The 23,324-nt window shown below is 38.5% G+C and overlaps 1 protein-coding gene across 3 annotated transcripts in view; it reads left to right on the top strand.

Moving 5' to 3' along the window:
* LOC115216174 overlaps positions 1–23,324 on the top strand; it is a 46,842-nt gene that overhangs the window by 18,515 nt on the left and 5,003 nt on the right. For all 3 annotated transcript variants that reach the window (XM_036506478.1, XM_036506477.1, XM_036506476.1), the window contains exons 5-10: positions 948–1,182; positions 6,535–6,665; positions 7,252–7,355; positions 9,587–9,671; positions 15,133–15,201; positions 21,368–21,478. In XM_036506478.1, coding sequence (XP_036362371.1) covers positions 948–1,182; positions 6,535–6,665; positions 7,252–7,355; positions 9,587–9,671; positions 15,133–15,201; positions 21,368–21,478 — 735 coding nt within the window. The remainder of the gene's footprint in view (positions 1–947; positions 1,183–6,534; positions 6,666–7,251; positions 7,356–9,586; positions 9,672–15,132; positions 15,202–21,367; positions 21,479–23,324) is intronic.

Genomic DNA, 23,324 nt, shown 5'->3' with positions numbered 1-23,324 from the left:
ACCATTCCATCTTTATTGTAAGTTCTCATCATTCTATGATTTACTATTTAAACCCTATAGTTTCTGTTCTAAAGTTTCCTGAACTAAGTGACAACACAGAGGCAAATAGAAATGAGACTATAAATGAGTCTTAATTAGCTCATTAATGCAAATTAGTAAGTTAGTTTCTTTTACAGTTAGATAAATTAAAGTAGAACATCATTTTGTCAACATATGTCAGTGACATTATCCAATATTTCTAAATAGAGAGGGAGATGTGAAATACATCGAAATAGTAAAAAAGAAATGTATCTGGAATACATCCTGGATAAACTGCCTTCATACTCTTCACTCATTAATGTTACTTAATAATCTCTTCTTTCAGTGGACTGAACTGATTGATAAAGATATTTGAAGCTTTCCTGATGACAATTAAGAATATAAAACATATAACCAATATATAAACATCTTTTGTTGATTTTGAATTTTTATATTAAATGTTTTGTATTTTAATGATTTTTATAAAGGTGATAAGCTGGTAGAATCATTAGCATTCCAAGTAAAATGCTTGGCAGCATTTCGTCCGTTTTTATGTTTTAATTTCAAATTCTGCTGATGTCAACTTCAGCTTTCATCCTTTTGGGTCAATAAAATAAATGCCAGTTGAGTAATGTAATCGAATTGCTGGTCTTGTGCCAGAATTTGAAACCAATTTTTGATTTATAGGACAAGAAGATATCAGGTTTGAATCACTTTTATTTCATGTCCAAAATCAATTTTACTTGACATTCCTTTAAGATTACTAAAATATACTGGAATTATATACTGTTGTTGGTTTGGAAGGAAAAAATTAGTAAAATTCTAATAAAATAATTTCAAATAGTAAATACATATTCAATGTTTTTTTTCTTTTTAATCAAGTTTCATGCCAAACTCAAATGTTGATTTCATTTCTTCTCTTCTCCAAGATCTACAAACATCATAAGCGAGAATTATGCGTGGTTGTGACTAATGTTAACCACATGGCTGTTGAATATTGCCACCCAAAGACAACTCCAAATATGCCTGTACGCCTTGCTGTGCGTATGTCAATGTCCATCCCTGTAATCTTTCGTCCATCAAAGTATTCTGCCAATAATGGAACAATGAAACATTATGTTGATGGAGGACTTCTGTGCAATTATCCAATCCATTGTTTTGATGGTAAGTTTCATATTTCAATATGTTGGTCAAAATCACTCACAAGTTCTCCTGTCATACATCACATTGCTATTCTTTTCTTGCAATTTGTGTCCTGACCGTTTGTCTGGACAAACTAATCCTTGTAACTCTCCCTACGGATTCAGTTAAAAGCACAGTTTCGAAATGCGTTCATTTGGACTTCATTAAACTTCTACTTCTTCAGCTGACCTGTACACAGAGCCACCATGGTATTGAGAACAGTTACTATTGTATGCAGAAGATCCATGTAACTGAAAGCAGCTATATTGATAAGTATATAGTTAAGTGCGTAAACTAGTTTATGTAGTGAACCAAAAGAATTTTTACTCAATTAATATTATACATAGATATTGTATTATACACATATGTGGGTTGAAGCTGTTTGATAAGAGGAAGACTAAGGATTTGATGGGAATGCTGAGGTTGGAGGAATCGATGAAATGGTTGGTAAGGGCAAATGGAGTGAGGTGGTATGAGCATGTCTTGAGGAGGGATGAAGAGCATGTTCTGTGGAGGGTGATTGCGTTTGAGGTAAATGGAGTGTGAAAGCGAGGTAGACTGAGGAACAGGTGGAAGAGGAGATTGGGAGGGTTGGTTTGAAGAAGGAGGATGCCCAAAACCAGGTGAGATGGTGTGAGGATGGTTGCTATGGCAATGAGGTAGATCTGGCCACTCCCGTTAAAAGGGACAAAGCCCGAATTTAAAACACTTGATGATGATGATATGTATTATACACATATTCACAATTCTTGTTAATAACACTTAATAAAAAAGCTGGAACTTCAAATTGAGGTTCATTAAAAATTAAATGGTGGTATGTAGAGGGTAAGTATAATGACAATCCAGGGTATATTTCAGTTTTAATGTGTCTCCTCAGTAAAGCTTAATCTAACACAACAAGCTCACAAAATGACTTTTGGAGTATGTAGTTTTGGTGTGAAAATAATTCACTGATCAAGCAATTTGAAATAATGATAATAGAAACTTCTCCACCCAAATATAGCAAGTACAGGCTACTGTACCGGAGGTGGTGAGTCAATAAGAAATTTTTCACCAGTTCACATGAATTCATCACAAAAGTCTGAGAAAATAGCTTAGAAATATCAGTAAGAGAATTTTTAGAATAAACAGAGAAACATGCAGCAACAGTATTATAGAGTAAAGTTTATTTGCCAATGTAAAGTGGTAGTCCTGGTTAGGACCAATGTTACTGCTTTGAGCTGAGTGGGGACACTAGTTCCCTTGTCTGAAAATATAAGGATGCAGTTAGTGCATTGATAGCCAGCTGGAGATGATGTTTTCCTGGGGCTAAATAACAGTAACATTGGTCCTGATCAGGACTGCCACTTTATGTTGGGAAATAAATTTATTTTTTACTTGTTTCAGTCATTTGATTGTGGCCATGCTGGGGCACTGCCTTGAAGGGTTTTGAGTTGAATGTATTGACCCCCCTCCACAGTATTTATTTTTTTAAAGCCTAGTACTCATTCTATCAATTTCTTTTGCCAAACTGCTAAGTTACAGGGATGTAAACACACACTGGTTGTCAAGCAGTGTTGGGTATGGTGGGAGGACAAAGACACACACATGTATATATTTACACGTTCTCAGAATTCACTCACAAGGCTTTGGTCGGCCTGAAGCTATAAAAGACACTTGCCCAAGGTGCCACACAGTGGGACTGAATCCTGAACCATGTGGTTAGGAAGCAAGCTTCTTACCACTGAAAAGTGTTATAATGAAGCTTTAAGTAGAAGTGGCTTCGCTGATAAGATTTAATACATAACTAGACAAAGTACTTCTAATGTTAAAAATCCCAGAAGATGGAAGGTTATATGTTTCAATCCATCTTTCAGTTTAGATGTTAGTTCTAATATTGCCTGGTCCTTTCTAAACTTAATTAAGGAGCAACTCCCTAATAATAATAACAAGTTCTACAAGATTTTTAATAAGAATTACATTAAAGTCAGTTACAGCTATGTAGATAATTAATAGGAAATATTTAACATACTCAATTAGCACATGATTCTTTAACTCAATGGTTGCTTCGCAGCATCATGTGCCATCTATACTATAAATGCCTTTGAAAGAGTGTTGTTAATTCTGCTGAACTCTACATTAGTAACAGCAAGCATATAAAATGCTATAAAGGCCTCACAGGGAATACACTTAAATTCAGATATAACCAACATATCTATTCATTAGGACATGAAGATAAAATAGGAAAAATTACACACTCCAAGCATATCTGGAGTTTGAAATATAAAGTTATCTTAAACTACAATGTTAACTGGTCAATAATTGACACTGCATCTGTTGATATCATTGGCTTCAAATATTGTCTTTGTTTATCTGAGAAGTTAAACCTTCTACAACAACTGCTACATGTTTTAAATTCAAAATTAAAATTGATTTCTTCAGGCTCACATCAAAGAAAATTTATCTTATGAACCATTACATTACCTGTTGGCTAATGAGCTTCATGCCGTTAAGAACTTTGGAGTTTGTCATATTTTGGTCTACAGCCCTGGATTTATTACTTTTGCTCATTTCTCTTACACTTTTTTGCACCTTTCATTACTGTTATTTTGCAATTTCATCTCTTTGCCTTCGGTCCTCTGCTTTTGCTTTATTTTACTTACTGGCCTTTATATACATGACCTTTGATCCCCTGCTCTCCTTTTATCTCACTCACTGGCCTTTATATACATGACCTTTGATCCCCTGCTCTCCTTTTATCTCACTCACTGGCCTCAATATACATGCCCATTGGTCCTCTGCTCTCCCTTTATCTCACTCACTGGCCTCTATATACATGCCCATTGGTCCCCTGCTCTCCTTTTATTTCACTCACTGGCCTCTATATACATGCCCATTGGTCCTCTGCTCTCCCTTTATCTCACTCACTGGCCTCTATATACATGTGCCTTGCATTCACCTTATTAATATTGTATTGATAGGTTACTCTCTTGCATTGAATTTTGCAGACCAATTCTCACACTGTAATTGCACTTTTTATCCCCACATGTATTTTCTCACCTTCTTCATCCATATTGTATATTTATATATTGTATTTTCTGTGTACACTTTCATCTCTCTGTGTAATACCTCCCAGTGTGTGTCTTACTTTTATCTAGTTGCAGTAACATGTGATTTATGTATTTGTGTAATCCTAACCCCATGCTTTCTGAATGTCTTATGTGTGCTAGAAAATCGCTGTTTATATACCACACACACACACACACCTATGCAGGTATACACATGCATGCACGCATGTATATGTGTGTATTTGTTTACCTCAGTGTATAGTCATTCATTAGTGTTTGCGTGTGTGTGTGTGTGTGTATCTACAATATGTATGCGTTTCTGTTTTGGTGTGTGTTTGTTGATTTATATACACATACTCACACAAACATATACTCTTTCTCTCTCATATATATATATACACACACACAAAAACATACGCTTTCTCTCTCTCTTTTATATATATATATATACACACACACATGGATATGTATATGTGTGTATATATATATATATGTATATATATATATATGTGTATATATATGTGTATATATATGTACATGGATATATATAGTATGCATATGCTATGTATAGGCTGTTGTTGCGTGTGAAAAGCGAATGGGTAGGTTGTTGGGTGTGTGTGTATGTGTATGCAATGTTTATGCATACTAATTAATGTATGTATGACTGGGTGTAGAGGTAGTGTTGATTGCGTGTGTATTACTGTGGTGTGGGCCCCAGGTTAGACTTGCTTCATAAACAGTCCTATGGTACCGTGTACTGTTTCCTTTTCTCTCTCCTCCTCTAGTTCTACACTAGCCTCTGCTCCCTGAATGAGCTACCTGCACCATCTTCCTTCCTCTCAGAATCACGAAGCTTCAATGGTTTTTATGTCCCATTTATGGTGCTGTTCGAGTTGGAGATACTGCATCTGTTGTTGTCCTTTATTCTTCATCCTTTGTCCTCGCCAAACTTTCATCTGAAGATAAGTTCTCTGTGGGGTGTGTTAATTGCTATCTAAATTATATTAGTTGTAGTATTTTACCAGATGGCGCAGCCGACACATCAATCTGAAGTCTGGTTTTATAAGCTCATTGTGGAGGCGCAATGGCCCAGTGGTTAGGGCAGTGGATTCGCGGTCATGGGATCGTGGTTTTGATTCCCAGACCGGGCGTTGTGAGTGTTTATTGAGCGAAAACACCTAAAGCTCCATGACACTCCGGCAGGGGATGGTGGTGATCCCTGCTGTACTCTTTCACCACAACTTTCTCTCATTCTTACTTCCTGTTTCTGTTGTAACTGTATTTCAAAGGGCCAGCCTTGTCACTCTCTGTGTCACACTGAGTATCTCTGAGAACTGCGTTAAGGGTACACGTGTCTGTAGAGTGCTCAGCCACTTACACGTTAATTTCACGAGCAGGCTGTTCCGTTGATCGGATCAACCAGAACCCTCATCATCGTAACCGACAGAGTGCTTCCCAGTCATTCATTTTATGCTCATGTTTCTGTGCTGGTACAGTTGGACATGTACTTATTTGAAGCAATATTTTTGTTGTTTCTGTTGCCAGCCTTCATCACTTTTTCACTAAACTCTGGAAAACAGAGCTACAGGATTTAATGTTCACTGAGAATTGTACTGCTGTATTTACTCCATATACAGTTATCCCCTCCCGTACCATGGTTTATTATTTAAGCTTATATCAATTCCTCCATGGTGTTGTTTTGCATTTGTAATGAAATGAATATAAACAAATTATAAAAATAATAATAATAAATAGGTGCAGGAGTGGCTGTGTGGTAAGTAGCTTGTTTACCAACCACATGGTTCCGGGTTCAGTCCCACTGCGTGGCACCTTGGGCAAGTGTCTTCTACTATAGCCTCGGGCCGACCAAAGCCTTGTGAGTGGATTTGGTAGACGGAAACTGAAAGAAGCCCGTCATATATATGTACATATATATATATGTGCGTGTGTGTGTGTTTGTGTGTCTATGTTTGTCCCCCTAGCATTGCTTGACAACCGATGCTGGTGTGTTTATGTCCCCGTCACTTAGCGGTTCGGCAAAAGAGACCGATAGAATAAGTACTGGGCTTACAAAAGAATAAGTCCCGGGGTCGAGTTGCTCGATTAGAGGTGGTGCTCCAGCATGGTCGCAGTCAAATGACTGAAACAAGTAGAAGAGTATACATTATTGGTTTCTACTTCGTGGATTTTTGCTTATCGTGGGGTGTTTTTGGAATGTATCACCTGCGATTGTCGAGGGATTACTGTAATATAAATTCTTTGTTTAAAAGTTAATTTTCTTTTCCAGGTTGGTGGCTTTCAATGGCACCAGAAGATAATTTCATTAGTCGACTTCGTCCTCTTGAGCAATTGCACGAATTCTTTGACAAATCAATCAGATTTGGTACCTTTAATAAAAAGACTCTTGGATTTCTCTTGGTATGTTGTTGTTATTATTATTATGTTACTGTTTTTTTTTTATTGTTGTATTTCAATGAATAAAATGCTTGTTACTTCCACTCTTCTAAAGAAATTTTATTTTTCACTTTAGTATGAATGATATATTTATTTAGCTTCTAACTAGTGAACAACTCAGCTTACAATATATGAAGGTAATTCTGTTTTGAAAAATTAATTAGTTGAAGAAGAATTTGCATATTGGTGTCATGTTGCTAGCACTGGGCTGTGCTTGCTGAAGTTGGATATATTCAGAACTAAATGGTCCCTAGATAGCATATACACCTTATTCAATGTATGAATTGGCAAGTAATGGTCATGGTGCTACACTGGTGTAGCATGGGTGCCACACTATAAATTTTGCAGGACTGAACTGCTTGGAAAGCTGCCATACTGCAAATGTTTCTGGTTTATGCTATCATGAAGAAAAGGACAAAGGAACCATTTATGATAATAATTGTGTGTGTGTGTGAACAAGTTAGGGAACACATTCCAGTTAATATAAATTATGTACTTGTATAAACTAATCAAAGTTCTTTACTTACAAACAATGTTTTAACCTAATTAGTTTTCAGATGATGAACCAGAGATTATGCGGACCTATTTGGAGAACCGACTCAAAGAATACAGATGTTATAAACTCAATAAATACCCAGAAACCAAACTATCCAAGCAAGTTCTTATTGTACATATATAGGCACAATTGTAATACACATTGCATGTATGATTATACATATATTGGAGAGAATGTAATGAACGGTGAACAAAGATGGTCAGTGGTAAATATGATTGAGGGTGCAATGTTAAGAATGAAAGACAGCTGTCAAGGGGAAGTAGTACAGGAGAGAGAGAGAGAGAGAGAGAGAGATGTAGAGATTATTGGCAGCACAGAAGGGGTGTGGTCAATAGCAAATATAGGAAAGGAGGAACAAAGTTTAAAATGCGGGATAGATGTCAACAGGAAGTATTCAGAGAAGAGAGAGTGATGACTAGCAGAACATAAAAGATAATTACATGATATGTAATTTTGCCCTCCTTTAATGAGTTGCAGAATTACACAAAAGTGATGGAGGGATGAGTGATAGGTAGATGAAAAGATGGCAAAGCAGCAATTGAAAGCTTGATAAGGATATATTGACTGAGCGATCCTGAGGTGTGCATACACATTTCTAGAACCTAATTTTCACTGTGCTGGCATAAATGGGCAAGTATTCTTCAGCACCACATATCATCTTCTTCATGAGGCTCAACATCCTGGGATCAGATTTCACCACTTCATCCCACACCTTCTTGGATCCTCTTTTCTCACAGGTTCGATTCAAGTTAAGCAGTTGGCATTTCTTTATACAACTGTTTTCTTTCAAGCTCATGGAGGTGAGTTCCTTTCAGGCATTGGGTCTCACGGAGGCAATGACTGAGACCTTTGGCATTATGTTGTGCTTAAGAAGACCCATCAAATCAAATGAAATTGTAGTCGTGGCAAATACTAGTGTCATGCATATTTCTGTTTATAAGCACTCCTTCGCCAACCAATAGTGAAGTTTGTATTTTAAGGTTAACCACCAACCGGTATTTTTATCAAGACACCATTTCTAATAAGATTGTCAACCAAAACTGCAGAGCTCTTACTACCCATAAGTTGGGCCTGTTCCCTTCGCATTTCTGTGTGTTGGGGACCATGATCATGATTCTCACTAGGAGATAGGTGAACATCAGTTGGTCCCTTATCTTCATCCAAATAATGCTTCAGAGTTAAGTTCTGATTCCCGGTTCATTTGTCTTCATCCCAGGCATGAAGCTGTTGACACTGGCAGGTTGTCACCACTGTGATTAAGGAGTCCTATCTACCTCGGTTTTTAAATCAGTGTTCCTTCTCCTAGACTGACTGCCAACCAAGGCCCATGAGTTCTGTCTATTCGTTTTTGGAATGGCCATTGACTCTTATGAGTTCCACTGCCCTTTCCCAGGTTTTGTTTTTAATCCTGCAGAGTGTCGAAAATCCACTCTCCTCACCAAGCAAGTTTAGTGGGTTTGCCAGTTTAGTTGCCAACAACTCAATGGTTACACAACGCCACATGTTAATCATTCTAGGTTATTATTTACTTGTTCACTATTATAATTCCACTGTTACTACTATAATTCCTATTTTATTATTTACTTGTTCACTGCTATAGTTTCATGACTATTACTATAAGGCCTAGGGGGGGTCTTCATTTGGCTCCCCTGATTTCTTAAGACAATAATGGCAGATTTATGGCTGTTGGTTTAGCTGCTGATGTTGTTACAGGACTATACAGGAGTGCAGATGTGTTGTGTCTACTAATATGGGTTATTTGATTGGACTGGTAGTTGACAGGCCTGGTGGTGAATTGGTTTGATTTTTGAGAGGAGCAGCGATAAGTTGGACAGAGCATGGCAAAGATATAGAAATATATGAACAGCTCAGAGTTTTAGCAAACATATAGACAATTCTCTTTTATTATTACCTTCGCCTTAGCGAATGTGGAGGTATTGTTTTCAGTCGTATTTGTTTGTTTGTCCATGGACAAGATATTTCAAGAACCACTGGATGGATTCAGATGAAACTTTCAGGGATGTTTGACCTTAAGACTAGCACAAACTCATTAGATTTTAGAATCAATCCAGTACCGGACAAGGATTCTTTGTACAAGAACAGCAGGATTTCCTAAGACTGTATTTCAAAAAATTCCTTCAGAATTTGATTAAACTTGAGGTAATCTCATTAAAATGAAGTATTATAGAATTGTAACAATTTGTTTTATAAATTTAGAAATCTCATTATGTTTAATATGTTGAGCAGTATATATTTACCACTTATTCTGAATTATTGTTAAAATGCCATTGATCAAATACAGTTTAAGAACTGAGCATTCATTTTACAGGAGCAGAAATCAAAACTCTAGCATGAAAATGGAAGAATGCACAAAGCATGAAAATATTTGTAGCGCTTTTGATAAATTGACGCAGGTTAGTATTTTCAAACACGTGTAATAAGTATGGAAATGTTAAAATACTTTGGAATATTTATATAACTGTAGAATATACTGATAGACTCTGCAACATGCGAGAACCTAGGGCATCAGATTTATAGAAAAACAGTAAATTAAGATTGTGCAGGGTTGATCGATTTCCCAAAAGATGTTAACAATGTGAGAGAATGGTATAACGGCATATAGAGAAAAAGGACGAGTGTCAATTTATAACAGTGGGAGACTACCTATAACAATTAGATAATTTAATCTGTTTATAACGTGTTCGATAAGTTAAATGATGACATGCTACTTAAGACTAAAAAATATAATAACCTCTTTAGCAGGTATCTGTGGTGATAAATCAGTCACCTATAACTTAATTATAAGTATTTAATCACCATACATAAATTCTAGCTTAGACTATGTAAACGCTGTGGTGAGTTATATACCAGGATGCTGAACATGCGTGTATGTTGAATATTAACAAGCTCACTTGTTTTCACCATTATAATGACAGTTTCAGTAAGTACAGAAATAAGTTTTATCAGCAGGCTGAAGAAATGAAAATAAAGAAATCATATACTAAATTTATTTATGTTCATATAATAATATTTACAATACATTTTTATAAGTGAAGTCAAAAGATATTTAAAAAGAAAACTGTTGTAGAGAGTTTTCGACATAAAAATTGGATTATCTGATTCTTTCATAACTAAACTAAACAAAGTGTAAAACAACAATTCAAAATAGCATTGTTGAGTTAAACAACAGACTTGGCATTGTAATAACCAAATCTCATGAAAGGAGTGTTGTGGAATCCTGTAGATGACCAATGAACACTGATTTATTTCTCAAAAATCAGGGTTTTTATAACTGCTGATATCTGAATTCTAAGAACTATATTTTGTGAAAGATTTTGGCAAAAGTTATAATTCAAATATGGGCAGTAATTTTAACCAATGGAAAATCTAATAATTGCATATATTCAGCCAACATGACCATGACGTCATTCACCACCGATAGAGGTTTATTAAGGATTGCTACAATGGAATTAGTTTTAGTCAGGTTTTGAAAATAATCCACAAATCATCTTCTCATGAAGATTGAGTTTACCCTGAGTTATCACAAACATGGTTTGGAATAAATTTGTAGAAAACAAAACTATTTTGAAGTTTTCTAATTGTGAATATCAGTGTGATATTTACTAGAATTTATAATTCTGATTGGTTTGTGCAGACATAAAAGAAACAGGAAAAAAATTGGTAAATAGTAGTTTTAATATAGAAATCACATCGATAATTACTAAGAGATGTTGTCATGGGTTTGTAACGAAGGATCTGTTATCGATTCACTGAAAGGGTGTCGATATCCGATCTGGTTACATACAATTTTATAAGACAATACAGACGAAGTCAGGTTGTAGGTAAAAGACAGCAGTTCGTTTATTTATTGCGATGTCGTACGTGTGTCTGATAGGAGAAGGACAGCCTCTGATGTACAGCTTCTTGTTAGTTTGTTGAAGTTTGTTGATGGTCGTTGGCGGCTATGTCGGTGAGGTTGTCAGAGCCTGTTGAATGTACGTCCGATCGCGATGAGCTGACTTGCCAGAGAGAAAGATTTGAGTTTGGCGGGTAAGGGAACGTTTCCCGCACATGCGCATGGGGAAGACTTCCGGTGGCTACCCGGAAGTAGTCCCATTCTGCGCATGCGCGCTGAACCCTACACAGTAGCATCACTACAGGTTGATATACGTTAGTAATAAGGTCATCCTCATCATCATTTGATGTCTGTTTTCTATGCTGGCATGGGTTGGACAGTTTGACAGAAACTGGTAAGGCTAGGAGCCACACCAGGCTCTATCTTGACATGGTCTCTATGGCTGGCTGCCCTTTCTGCTGCCAACCACTCTACAGAGTGTACAGGGGGGATTTTTTATGTGGCACCAGCACTAATGCTGTTCTATGTAATTGGGTTGATGGGAACTGTGCAGAAGCGCCTCAGGTTTACTGTAGTTGAAGAAGCCATTATTGTCATCCAGTGACAATACTGGAGCTGATTCTACTCAAAAAGTTGCATTAATGATACACATTGTCTGAGAAATATGTGATGTAAAAGAAAAAAAGATGGAAGCGAAGAGAGAATTACGGTAGTTTTACCTGTCAGTCTGGAAAAAGGGTCACTTTCAACATCGATGTACTGTCTCGATCTCCAAGGTTCACTTCATGTCCACATGCGCTATCCATTGCTGTACCGTCTCACACGTCCACTCTGATGTGCTGTTCACTGCCAACTGACCCTCATGCTTCACTGAATGCCACATGTCCACAGCGGCACTTCCTGTGGGATCCACAGGCCCCAGTTCCGACAGGGCATGCCTACTCCCTCACTTCCAATCCTTCCCTACAACACAATCTGTCTCATAACACCACACGCCCCCCCCCCCACTCTGATCTGAAGATCAGTCGACCAACCTGTCCACACCCTCTTCTCAACCCCAACCACATGCCTTAACTTGACTCATAATCAACCAGCCAGCGAGGAAGACACTGTTCCCTCTGTGACTGCCGTGTGACTTCAGGACTGGCCTCAGTTCCTGGCATGTTCCTGCCAGTTTCGTCCTCTTGTCCATTACTGTTGGTCCCATCCTCCATTGTAGTAATGATCCTGCGCACATCCAAAACATTTTGTGGCATGCCATCTACAGATAAGTTGTTCCTCGAATTCACAGAGGTTATTGACCCCATTTCCCACTGTGATGTGCACCGCACATTTTGGGGCTTAACCCGGAATTCTTCTCCGACCTGCACAAAAGCATGCTCCTTCTCTTCTGTGGGATGTGACGATGCAGTACATGGATGCCTCCACTCATACTTGAATATTGCCATGTATGGCACTGACTCCTCAGCCTGTCCCATGCTGGGTGACATATTATACCAAAAAACAGCCTTGACCAGTGAGATGTGGCCCCCTCTCTGCTATGGTCTTGATGGTATGATGATGCCTCGCAACAACCACATTGCCCGGTATGCCATCCTGAAGAAACAGCTGACATACCACTTTTCGAGCATTTCTCCCAGCACCTCCAAGCAAAACGCAGTGCTATTGTCCACAAGCAGCTCATCCACAGGGCCTTGTTTTAGGAATACCTCATTCAGTATTTTTGTAATTTCTTCCCTGGACCCCATCTTCATCTCTCTCCATATGGCCAACTGCCCCGGTCCGCAGTTGACCATTGAGAGGCATGTCCCCTGCCGGTAGTGCATCATGTCCACTGCCAGTCGTTTCCAGTTGTGTTCCACTGGAATGCTTCGTGCCTTATGCACACCTGGAGTGGGGTCAATGGACTGGTACCTGTCTTAGCTCCCAACTACTCTTTGCACGCTCTACTTAGTCATGTCAGAGTCAACTTTCCTGGCTACGAACAGGGTGCTGTCCACCCCCATGTGATGCATGATATGCAATCTCCTCAGCTCCGAGTCACTCAGTCGATACACCGTAGCCACTCCTTGTTCCAGATCCTCTGGCACCTGCAACCAGGCTTTCTTTACTCTGGTCAGGACGTCCGCTCTATTCTTCTCTGAGGGCACAAAACCACACTCAGCCTCAGGTTAAACTTGGCGGCTAGCTCACTCAGAATTCCCATATAGTGTTTTATCAGCATCTCTACACCCTCCACTCGCCTGTGATCACTGATCCCACCCACCTAAGTACAGTGGCTGGATCTTGATGGCATGCAGCCCCCACCTCAAAGCCAGGTTCAGCCCTTTCAGCACAGCATCCAGCTCTGCCACGTTGATGTGGTTGCAGTCGTCCTTCTTCCTAAGCCAGGCTGCATACTCCACCACAACACCTCCAATTTCCAGGAAAACTCCTGTCGCTATGCTGCTGACATCACACCACACGATCCCCTTCTTCAATTTGGGCACATACCAGTTCCCTCTTACTGGGTCCTCTGCAGTCGCCCTCTCCAAGACTTCTTGCATCATGGCAGTTGTCTTCTTGCCCACGTTATCACTCCACCTCACTCCTTGAGCTCGCCTCTTGATGAAGCTGCATGCCATCCTGCAATTGGGTAGTGTCCCAACAGTTTTCCACATACAGAAAACAATTCCAGTCTACTCATCTTTGAGCCCAGTTCTGGGATCTCATTTCCTCTCTGAAACACCAACATGCCAGCCTTGTCTCTCCATAGCTTGAGTCCCAGGGCATCTCTTCTTTCCATTGCCTCTGGTGGTTTGGCAGTTAGTCCAAAACTCTTCAGGTGGCTTATGACCTCCTTTGCCAACAGTATGCTCTCATCCACCAGGATGCCATCGATATAGAAATTGGTGGCTCTTTTCATTTTGTCAGCCTTTCCCAGGATGGTCTTGAGAATTGTCGCCATAATTTTCAGTGCTGAATTCAGCCTGAATCCCAACCTGGTCAGGCAGTATATCTGTCCCTTATACCTTACCAGCTGATATTTCCAGTCTCTCAGCCACATGCAGCTGCAGGTAAACTGACGTCAAGTTGACGATTGTGGAGGCCCTTGTCATCTGCCTCTACTCTCTCAAAGTTTCACTACAAATGTCCATAGCTTCACCGCCCGTATGGCACAATACATGGTTGTTCAGCTCCCGGAATACTGGCCTGACTTTGTTTCGCCGTCTGCACCACTGCCATCAGCAGTAGCACTTCAATCTTCACTTCCTCCTTCCAAGAATCAGAATACCTTCCTTGATCCACCAGTCCACCTCTCCCTCGAAATCGCTTCTGGCATCCCCTTTCAGGGTATGCTGATAGCAGCCTACTGTGTTTTTCAATGTCAGAGGATCTCCCTTCCAGTGCCATTCCACTGTCCACTGCTGGCCATCGAACACAGCTCAAAAATCACTCTACTCTCCTGTCGCGAACTCACAGCGCCCCCTCATCACCGAACACTATACTGGCTTCATTGACTGTAACACCTCCCAAGCGGACAATGGTGTCCATCTCCATCATGACATCGATCCAGTCCACTACACAATCAATTACAATAGACCGCAACCTCAATCTTGTTCCTTGTACCACCATCTCCACATCGGTACTTCCTCTGCATTCAACTTCCATACTGTCAACAGCCCTTACACTACTCACTCCACTCCATTCTTCTACCACTTCTGGAGTCATTAGGGTTGTTGAGCAGCCCGTGTCCACGAGGGCTCGTGACATACATACAGATGTGTGTGTTTATACAAAACATTATATGTGTGTTTTAATATTTCTAATTATTCAGTTTAATTTATATTTAGTATCTCTTTAAACAGTTGTAAACAGCAATGATCCTGGTTGTGCATATTATAATCTAGGCAAACATAAAACTCAGAGGCACTGTATTTCTTCTTCTTCATTGTATTTCCATTAAGCCAAGTGTTTTAATATAAATTAAATTAATGCAATAAATTAATTAGAATAAAAACTCTCAAATTATTTTTCAGGTCATTGCTAAACACAACCCAGAACGCCAAACAACCATTAATATGGACATGTTCATTGCTGTTTTACTTGTGAGTTGTAAACTGAACGCAAACATTGTTCTAAAACAATATTCTCTTGAAATACATGTCTTTTGAATGTTTTGTTTCTTGTGTTCTAAAATTTCACATTCTATTCCAGTATTTTTAGCCATCTCAGGTTGTTTTAGTACTCCCCTAACCCACTATATCAGAGACACCTGACATTTCTATGCAACACATAGAATATGTCATCCAACCATTCTAAAAGCATTGATGAGTTTGTTATATGTTACATTGACCAGATCAATCACAAAAGGAAATGGGATGAAATGTCTTCTGGCTCTGAAGAAAGGAGCCAATAATTGGGTTGTACTTATGGATACGCTCCACCAGGACAGATTCTCATTGACACTGATAGGCCTCTAGCTGAGAGTCATTTGTGATTAAGGAGGCATAGTATGATGTTTTCTTGATATAAGTAGGATAGACAAGTTTAGTCTATCTTTGCTGGAAGATGCTTGTGAAGCCTCTGCTCAGGAAGTCAGTGTGTGTGTGTGTGTGTGATATGTGGTGTCTAGGTTGCAAGTGGATAATGCATAATTGGAAAATGTTAAGGAGGGATAAAGTGTCCTTTGTGTGAGAGTGGATATTGTATAGGAGCAGCAAGGATGTTGATGAAGGAAGAGAGTGGAGAACAAATCTTAAGCTTGGGAGATGTTGGAGCTAGTAGAATGAGGGCAGGAAAAGCTCAACATACAGTAATAATGTAATCTGATACAAAGCTACCAATCCAAAAGATGTAAGAGACAGCTGGAGCTCATCAGCAAGGAGTTTCAAATATGTCCAAAGTTTCAAATTAGGATTAATCACATATTTTGGTAGTTTCATTTTGTGGTTAGTGTAACTGTAAAATATGCATATAGCATAGAAATGTATGCTCCTTATCAATTTATGCCTTATGCTTTTATTTTTAGATTTGAGACGTTTGGTAATATTTTGGCTTATTAGTTTATGATGATGATGTGAAATTTTCCATACATTTTATACATTATTTTCAAAGTTTACCATCACATTTTTAATTCTGGGTTAAATGAGACAGTTTTCATTTGTACCGTTTGTCATTTCTTGAGGGAAGAATTGAACCTGTTTGGTTGTGATTTGACTTGTGCCACATTAATGTATTTACAACTGGCACAAACATTTGCAATATTCAGCCAAAAGCAATAAAAAACAAGCAATCAAAATTTCAATAATAAGCTGACACTTTACTTAATGCAGCTTTCCCTCAATTGTTTTTGTAATTTCTTTACAATGGCCTTCAGTTATTTCATCTCAGTTAAGTTTATCATCATCATCATATTCTGCAGTAGCTGTGCTCAGCTATGACTTAGAGAATTTTTGCATGAAAGAATTTATCCATGAAAGAATGGATATTTGGAAAATGTTTACATAGGCAAGTATTTGATAAGGTTAACTGGGTCTGGGTGAGTTTAGTTTTATTATTTGATTCTCTTTCTGGTTCACAATTCAGACCTCAAATTTGTGATCTACTCAGTCACTTTGAAAGTACCCATAGACAGAGACCTGGTTATTGGGAGGTGAGCTAAATGTTACTGACATGCAATGAATATTTAGTGAGTTTTTAGCTCACTAATTTCATATAATGTTTGGTCATTCTTCGATAGCTGTTAGAATCAGTCCAGTGAGGAACAACAACAACAACTCATGTGAGATTGTGAAGACATCATGTACATGAAGAATTTAACATTCAACAGAACAGAATGGAATTTGAATAAGGCAATGTTTTCATCTTGCTGTATTCTATGACTGGTGAAGTGGATTGAAGAAAATTCAACTTTTCACTTCCCAGACATTTGTACATTACTGCATATGCTTTATATGCACTTTTGACAAGTTGTGGTGCACCTGAGCACTGTATACAATAATTTCATTATTATTATTATTATTATTATTATTTTATATCTAGGTAACAAGCACCATTTCGTTGCTAGCAATACAACAGGGGAGATAACTATTGATGACTCTCATTGAAACCTAATGTCACTGATTCAAATAAGGTTCTCTACAAATATAAAGAACAAATTAGTGAATTAGTTCAGTAGAGGTTGATGGGAACAAGTGTCAACAACCAGTTGCAGGGTGCCCTATAGAGAATTCATAGCATTTAGTAAAGAGCTCACTTTGTAGAAAAATAAATTAGAGGGAGATCTAATTAACCATCTAGAAGAGGTAATTAATGAAGGCAGCATATGTGATGTGCTAGTGGTGAGAATGGCCCTTTACCTGTTCTTCAATGTAAAACACAAAGGCTGCATTGCCAGAGTTTAAGACCTGTGAATTAAAACACAAGGCAAGAAAAGCTGTCTGATGGGCCTGAATGGAGGAAGGACAATACAATAACAACACTACAATCTAGTCTTTGACTGATCAGGACAAGTACTTGATACTTGGTTCTGCATAGATGTGTATGGCTTTCCAACACTACTTTGCTCAACTGTTCAAGCAAGTGATGGCCAGATATAGCAGTGAACTTCAGTGCCTGCTTCAAAGGCTTCAACAGGCGACAAGAAGTACTGTGAAAAGCTAATAACAGCAGCTGAAAGAAACAATGAACAGTTACACAAGGCACAAATCACTCAGTTTTTGGAAAATCTACTCTTTTAGTTATAATGAAATTCATGTCAGACATGTTTAGCAGCTGGCAACAGAGTGGGAGGATCTCTAGCGCTGTGAACCAGGGTGTTGTAATGCTGTGAGAAAGAACACTAAAAAAGGGAATTTGTAGAAAATATTTGGCCCATAACTCTGCTGAATATAAAGTTTAAGGTTTTAGTCAAGGTATTAATGAAAAGGTTGGTGTTTATTGTCAGTGGTCTGGTTGTAGAAGTGCAAACGTGCACAATTTGAACAAGTCCATGACAAACTCTACTTTCCGCAAAACTTCATAGAATTGGTTGAGAATAATACTGGCTTTGGTGGAGCTCTGATCAGTTTTTGATCCAGTGAATAATCTCATTATAGTTGACCATCACTATTTGGTCACTGTCCTGAAAGCAGCTGGATTCAGACCCATTACAGAGACATGGATCATAGCAATGCATGGTGACACCTGCTACACTGTGAAAGTAAATGACCACCTCTCAGAAGCCATTCATTTGTGTGCTTGATGTGACAAGGTTTCTTCTTTCACCTGTTGTGTATGTGCTGGTTCTGAAGCCATTGTTGCAGAAGTTGGAATAGTTGAGGCAAATCCTTTTCAAACAAGAATTGGGGAGGGGCTGTGTCAGTATTTGTTGACAACATTACTATTACGGCATTGGATGTCACTGAAGTGTGGTGGTCAGCGCTATTCTAAACAAATACAAGAAGGTGGTGGGGGCTAAGTGAGTGGACACTTTCTGCCTGGTATCCAGAGGCAGGTTTATGCTCATTGAATGACATCCTTAGATGCTAGATTTATGAACCCATTAAACTACTTGGATCTGTATTCGTTCTGACCTCCAAGTGAACTGGAACTTGTGTTAGGTTACAACTAGAGTAGACAGTCTTACCAAAATTTGGGTTGAGAATAAACTGTCCCTGAAAGGGTAGGTAGGGGATTGCAAATGTCTACCTTATTTCCATTGTGCCTTATTCCAGTTACTGGCTCATCAGATTGGGACATCTATTATTCTGCTTCTTGTAGAATGGATACATTCCACTTGTCAGGTATTTCATCTGTTGAATGGTAGACTAGGCAGGCCTGCTGATGTGCAAACATACACTTAGGCTGTGCTACTTGCAGAGATCCCAAGATGGTGAAATGGTGGAGGGCACCATGTATGAGCTATATCTTTTCACAGCTCATCTCCTTGACAGAAATGCTGTCTAAGACAAAGATCAAGACAGGGCACCTGACATCTAGAATATTATCTGGCACTCACTACTCTTTATTAGTCATGCAATGGGACAGTTGGATGTTTCATTCTATAGAGGATTAGTGGAAGGAAAGAGTGACATCATTTTCAGAGGTACTCTGAATATCGACAGGCTGCTGGTATTTATAGAGTTAAACACTTTTGGTATGCAAATTAGGGACTCCTTCACAGAGTAACTGCTGCATTTGTTGAGTATATAAACAGTTTGGTTGCTCATTTCTCTGGAGACTGTCAGAATGATGTAGATGCCTCTGATGAGACCCCAATAAGATTTGAATATCGATTAAGGTTATTCTTCATTTTTTCCAGTCTGTGGAGAAATGGCTAAAATTTGCCGTTTATAATTATACCATGTTACATAAACATACTGGTTAGTATGTTCTGGAAGACTTTTGGGTTAGGACAACTATGGGTAATTTCCAGAGTTCTTTCACTTGGCAGTGCCCCCTAGTGGCACCACCAGATCAAGATAAACTCTTGCCAATTTAATGAACCAGCATTGCTGACTTGTGGGGTTACGTTGAACAGCTACCATCACATGTAGGATGGTTATACACTGATGCCATTGTGAAGCTTGTCTTGCCACCTTCTTTTGGCTGGAGCAGACAGTTTTCATTTGTCTGATGGCATTGAGGAAAGAGGTTGTGTGATGGACAAGCCTGAAAGGGCTGAAAACATACCTTTCTCTTTGGCAAAACCTTCAACTTTTTCAAGTTTCACTTGGAAAGAAAAATGAGGGTGGAGAGGGAAGTGCTACCCCACCAGCAAATTTTTTGAAAGGTGGATAAAAGTGGGGAAGTATTTTAATTTTTTTAATATAATCCCACATGATGTCACCCTGTCCCCTCCTGGATCTTTTTGCAAACCCTTTTCATTAATAAAGAATGCATACTTATTATTTTTATAATGATGAAAAGAAATTATGAAATTATTTAAGAGTTTTAAATTATTCAACTTGCTTCTAAAATTAGCTTTTCAAGAAGTCATCATCATTATCATTTAACATCTGTTGTCCATGCTGACATGGGTTGGACAGTTTGACTGAAAACTGGTAAGCCAGGGAGCTGCACCAAGTTCCAATTTGATTTGGCAAGGTTTCAATAGCTGGATGCCCTTCTTAATGCCAACCACTTAGAGAGTCTAGTGGGTGTTTTTTTTACACGCCACCGGCACATGGGTGCCATTTACCTGACACCAGTGTCAGCCATGACTACAGTCTCACTTAGCTTGACAGGTCTACACAGCATGGTATATTCCCAAAGGTCTTGGTCACTTATCACTGCCTCCATGAGGCCCAACGCTCAGTGCTTTTTATGTGCCACTGGCATGGATACCAGTCAAACTGGCCACAACTATGATTTCACTCGGTTTAACAGGCCTTCACAAACACAGCATATTGCCTAACATTTGAAGTTTGCTTTTAACAGGCCACTTATGTGACACTGGCATCAGCCATGACTATGATATCACCAAAGATCTTGGTTGCTTGTCATTGCCTCTGTGAGGCCCAACATTCAAATATCATGCTTCACTACCTTGTCCCATGTCTTCCTGGGTCTACCTCTTCCACAGGTTCCCTCCACAATTAGAGCTTGGCACTTCTTGATGTGAGTGTCCTCATTAATATGCATTAGATGGCCATACTAGTGCGGTCTTCTCTCTTGCACACTACCTCTAATGCTTCTTATGTCCAACTTTTCTCTCAGGGTGATTACATTCTGTTGTATATGCACAGACATTGCACATCCAGCAGAGCATGCTAGCTTCATTTCTTACAAGCCTACACATGCCCTCAGCAGTCACAGCCTATGTTTCACTGCCTTGTAGCATGGCTGTTTTCACACAGCCTGCCTTTCATTTTGATGGAGAGGTCTTTTCTTACCAGTAGAGGTAGGAGCTCTCTGAACTTTGCCCAGCCTAATCTTATTCTAGCAGTCACTCTCTCAGAGCATCCACCCCTGCTACTGACTTGGTCACCTAGGTAACAGAAGCTATTGACTACTTCTAGTTTTCACCCCGCTGACACTTGATGGAATCTATTTCCTGTATTGTCAATTCTTAATTTTATCTTCTCCAGATTTGCTAGGATTCCAGACCAGATACCTTAAAGTTCTTAGCTTTATCCTTCGATGTTCTTTTCACGTTTTGGGTCAGTAACAATCCCCATGAAATTAGAGTACACTGAATGGGTTGCCTTCTGTTGTTGTAAGAAGTCATCATCATTATTATTTTTAATTTGCTATTATTGATAATTGTATTAATAGTTCTTCTTCCTACAGGATCCCGAACTAAATGAAGAAGACCATCTCCTCCTGTTTGACAAAGTAATTGTTAATGAACGGGATGTTAAGAATATCTTTATGACTTTGGACAAAAATTCTGATGATAAGGTAAAACTAAATTCATTACAACAACAGTAAATATGAGATTATCATTGGAACATATGTAAACTCAAGTGTACGTGTACGTGTGTGTGTGTGTAAGTTCATAGAGATGTGGACAGGCCCCTTGGAATAAAGAACTTTAAAGAATCTGAATGGCACCATGTTTCATTGATAATCATGAGCCTGATAAAAATAATTTAAATTTTGTCTGTGGTTTAGTTAGTTCTCTATTTATCTTACTATAATGGGCATTATGTTCATCTACCTGTATGTCTCTTCCTTCTTCACGGTCAAACGGCTGGACCAATGGTCATGATGTTTATCGAGATTACAAAGGAGGTAATCAGGAAGGTTTGTAGCAAAAAAAAATGTGAAAAAAGTGTGATTATTTAGTGGATATTGAGTTTTGTATTAATAAATCACCTTTCATTTTTTTTGTTAAAATTCCATCAACGAGGATTAATTCTGGATTCCTCCACCCCCACCCCATATAGCTCATGAATTTGGAGGATTTAGATTTGTGATACTATCCTTTTATTTCCCATAGTAGATGGGCATTATGCCTGTCTCTTTGTCTGTTCCCTCTTCATGGCCAGAGGTTACAATATTTTTCAGGATTACAAAGACGGTCATCAGGAATGTTTTTAGCATTAAAAAATCAGAAATTATGATTATTTCGTGGATATCGATTTTTCAATTGATAAAGCACCTTCGAATTTTTATTAAAAATTCACCGAACATGAATAACTCTGGATTTTCATCGCATAGTTCGTGACCCCATCGTAGATATGAAGTGAGTCCCAAGGACGGTTAATAGCTAAAATAAAATGGAAAAAGTGTGTATCAGTATATAGTGTGTGTGATTATTTGGTGGTTATTGAAGTGTGTCAGCCTTGAGCAGGATTTGAAACAGCTAATCGTAGCAGCTGTTGTTTACATCTCAGTTTTGTCAATCAAAATAACCCATGGTTCCAGAACATCCAGGCATTATTTACATAGAACAGTGAGAGGTAAGTCTCAGTTTGATTTTTTGCAACCCTAAACATTCCGCTCATATATTCACAGCAAACAAGGTGCATGGCTAGACATTAGATCATGTCAGTGTATTTTTACTTACTCCGAAGTTTAAACACAGCCAGTTATACATGGCTATGAGTAGAGCAGTGGACTCCAGTAATTTGATAATTAGTGTCAACCAAACAGAAAATATCGTCTATAAAGAAGTTTTGTAATCATGTTGATATTATCAAAAGGAATATGATTCATAATTTAAATAAAGAAATTTGTGAACTTTGAATGTATAAGAGTATAAACAAGTGTAAAATAGTGTAAACAACTAAAATATAAGTATATCTAAATAACATTTTTTCTTAATACTTTTTATATAGTGGTCAAAAGAAGCTCTGGCTTTCATTTTTCCTTCTACCCCTATACCCTCCCTTACTTCATTGAACCCTTTTTTATCCCTCAACTCGTTTCCCCTCCTCATTCCATTCCTCTTTCTACCTCTCTCACACTGTTTCTCTCTCCTACCACTTGCCCTTCATGTACAAGGCTCAAGTGATCCTGCATTCCTTATCAGCTGCAACTATTTTTTTTTTCTTAACTTAGAGAATGTAAAACTCTTGTTATTTCTCATTGATTTCTCTTCTTTCAAATTTTCCCAGAAGACTCTGTCTGAAACATTGGATTTTCCACTCTCCTCAGCAAGGCTTCCTCAACTCTTTTTGCTTATTTTAATAAATAATACAAGTCTTGTTGATGCAGACCAACACCAATCTCTTTGGAGTTGGTTTTATCGCACGCACATGCATACAAACACACACACACGCAGGTTATTTAGCTGCATGTG

Source organism: Octopus sinensis, linkage group LG10, assembly GCF_006345805.1.
Source record: "Octopus sinensis linkage group LG10, ASM634580v1, whole genome shotgun sequence".
Classification (NCBI taxonomy): domain Eukaryota; kingdom Metazoa; phylum Mollusca; class Cephalopoda; order Octopoda; family Octopodidae; genus Octopus; species Octopus sinensis.
The sequence above is the reverse complement of the archived record's forward strand: the minus strand, read 5'-3'. Positions and strand labels throughout refer to the sequence as shown.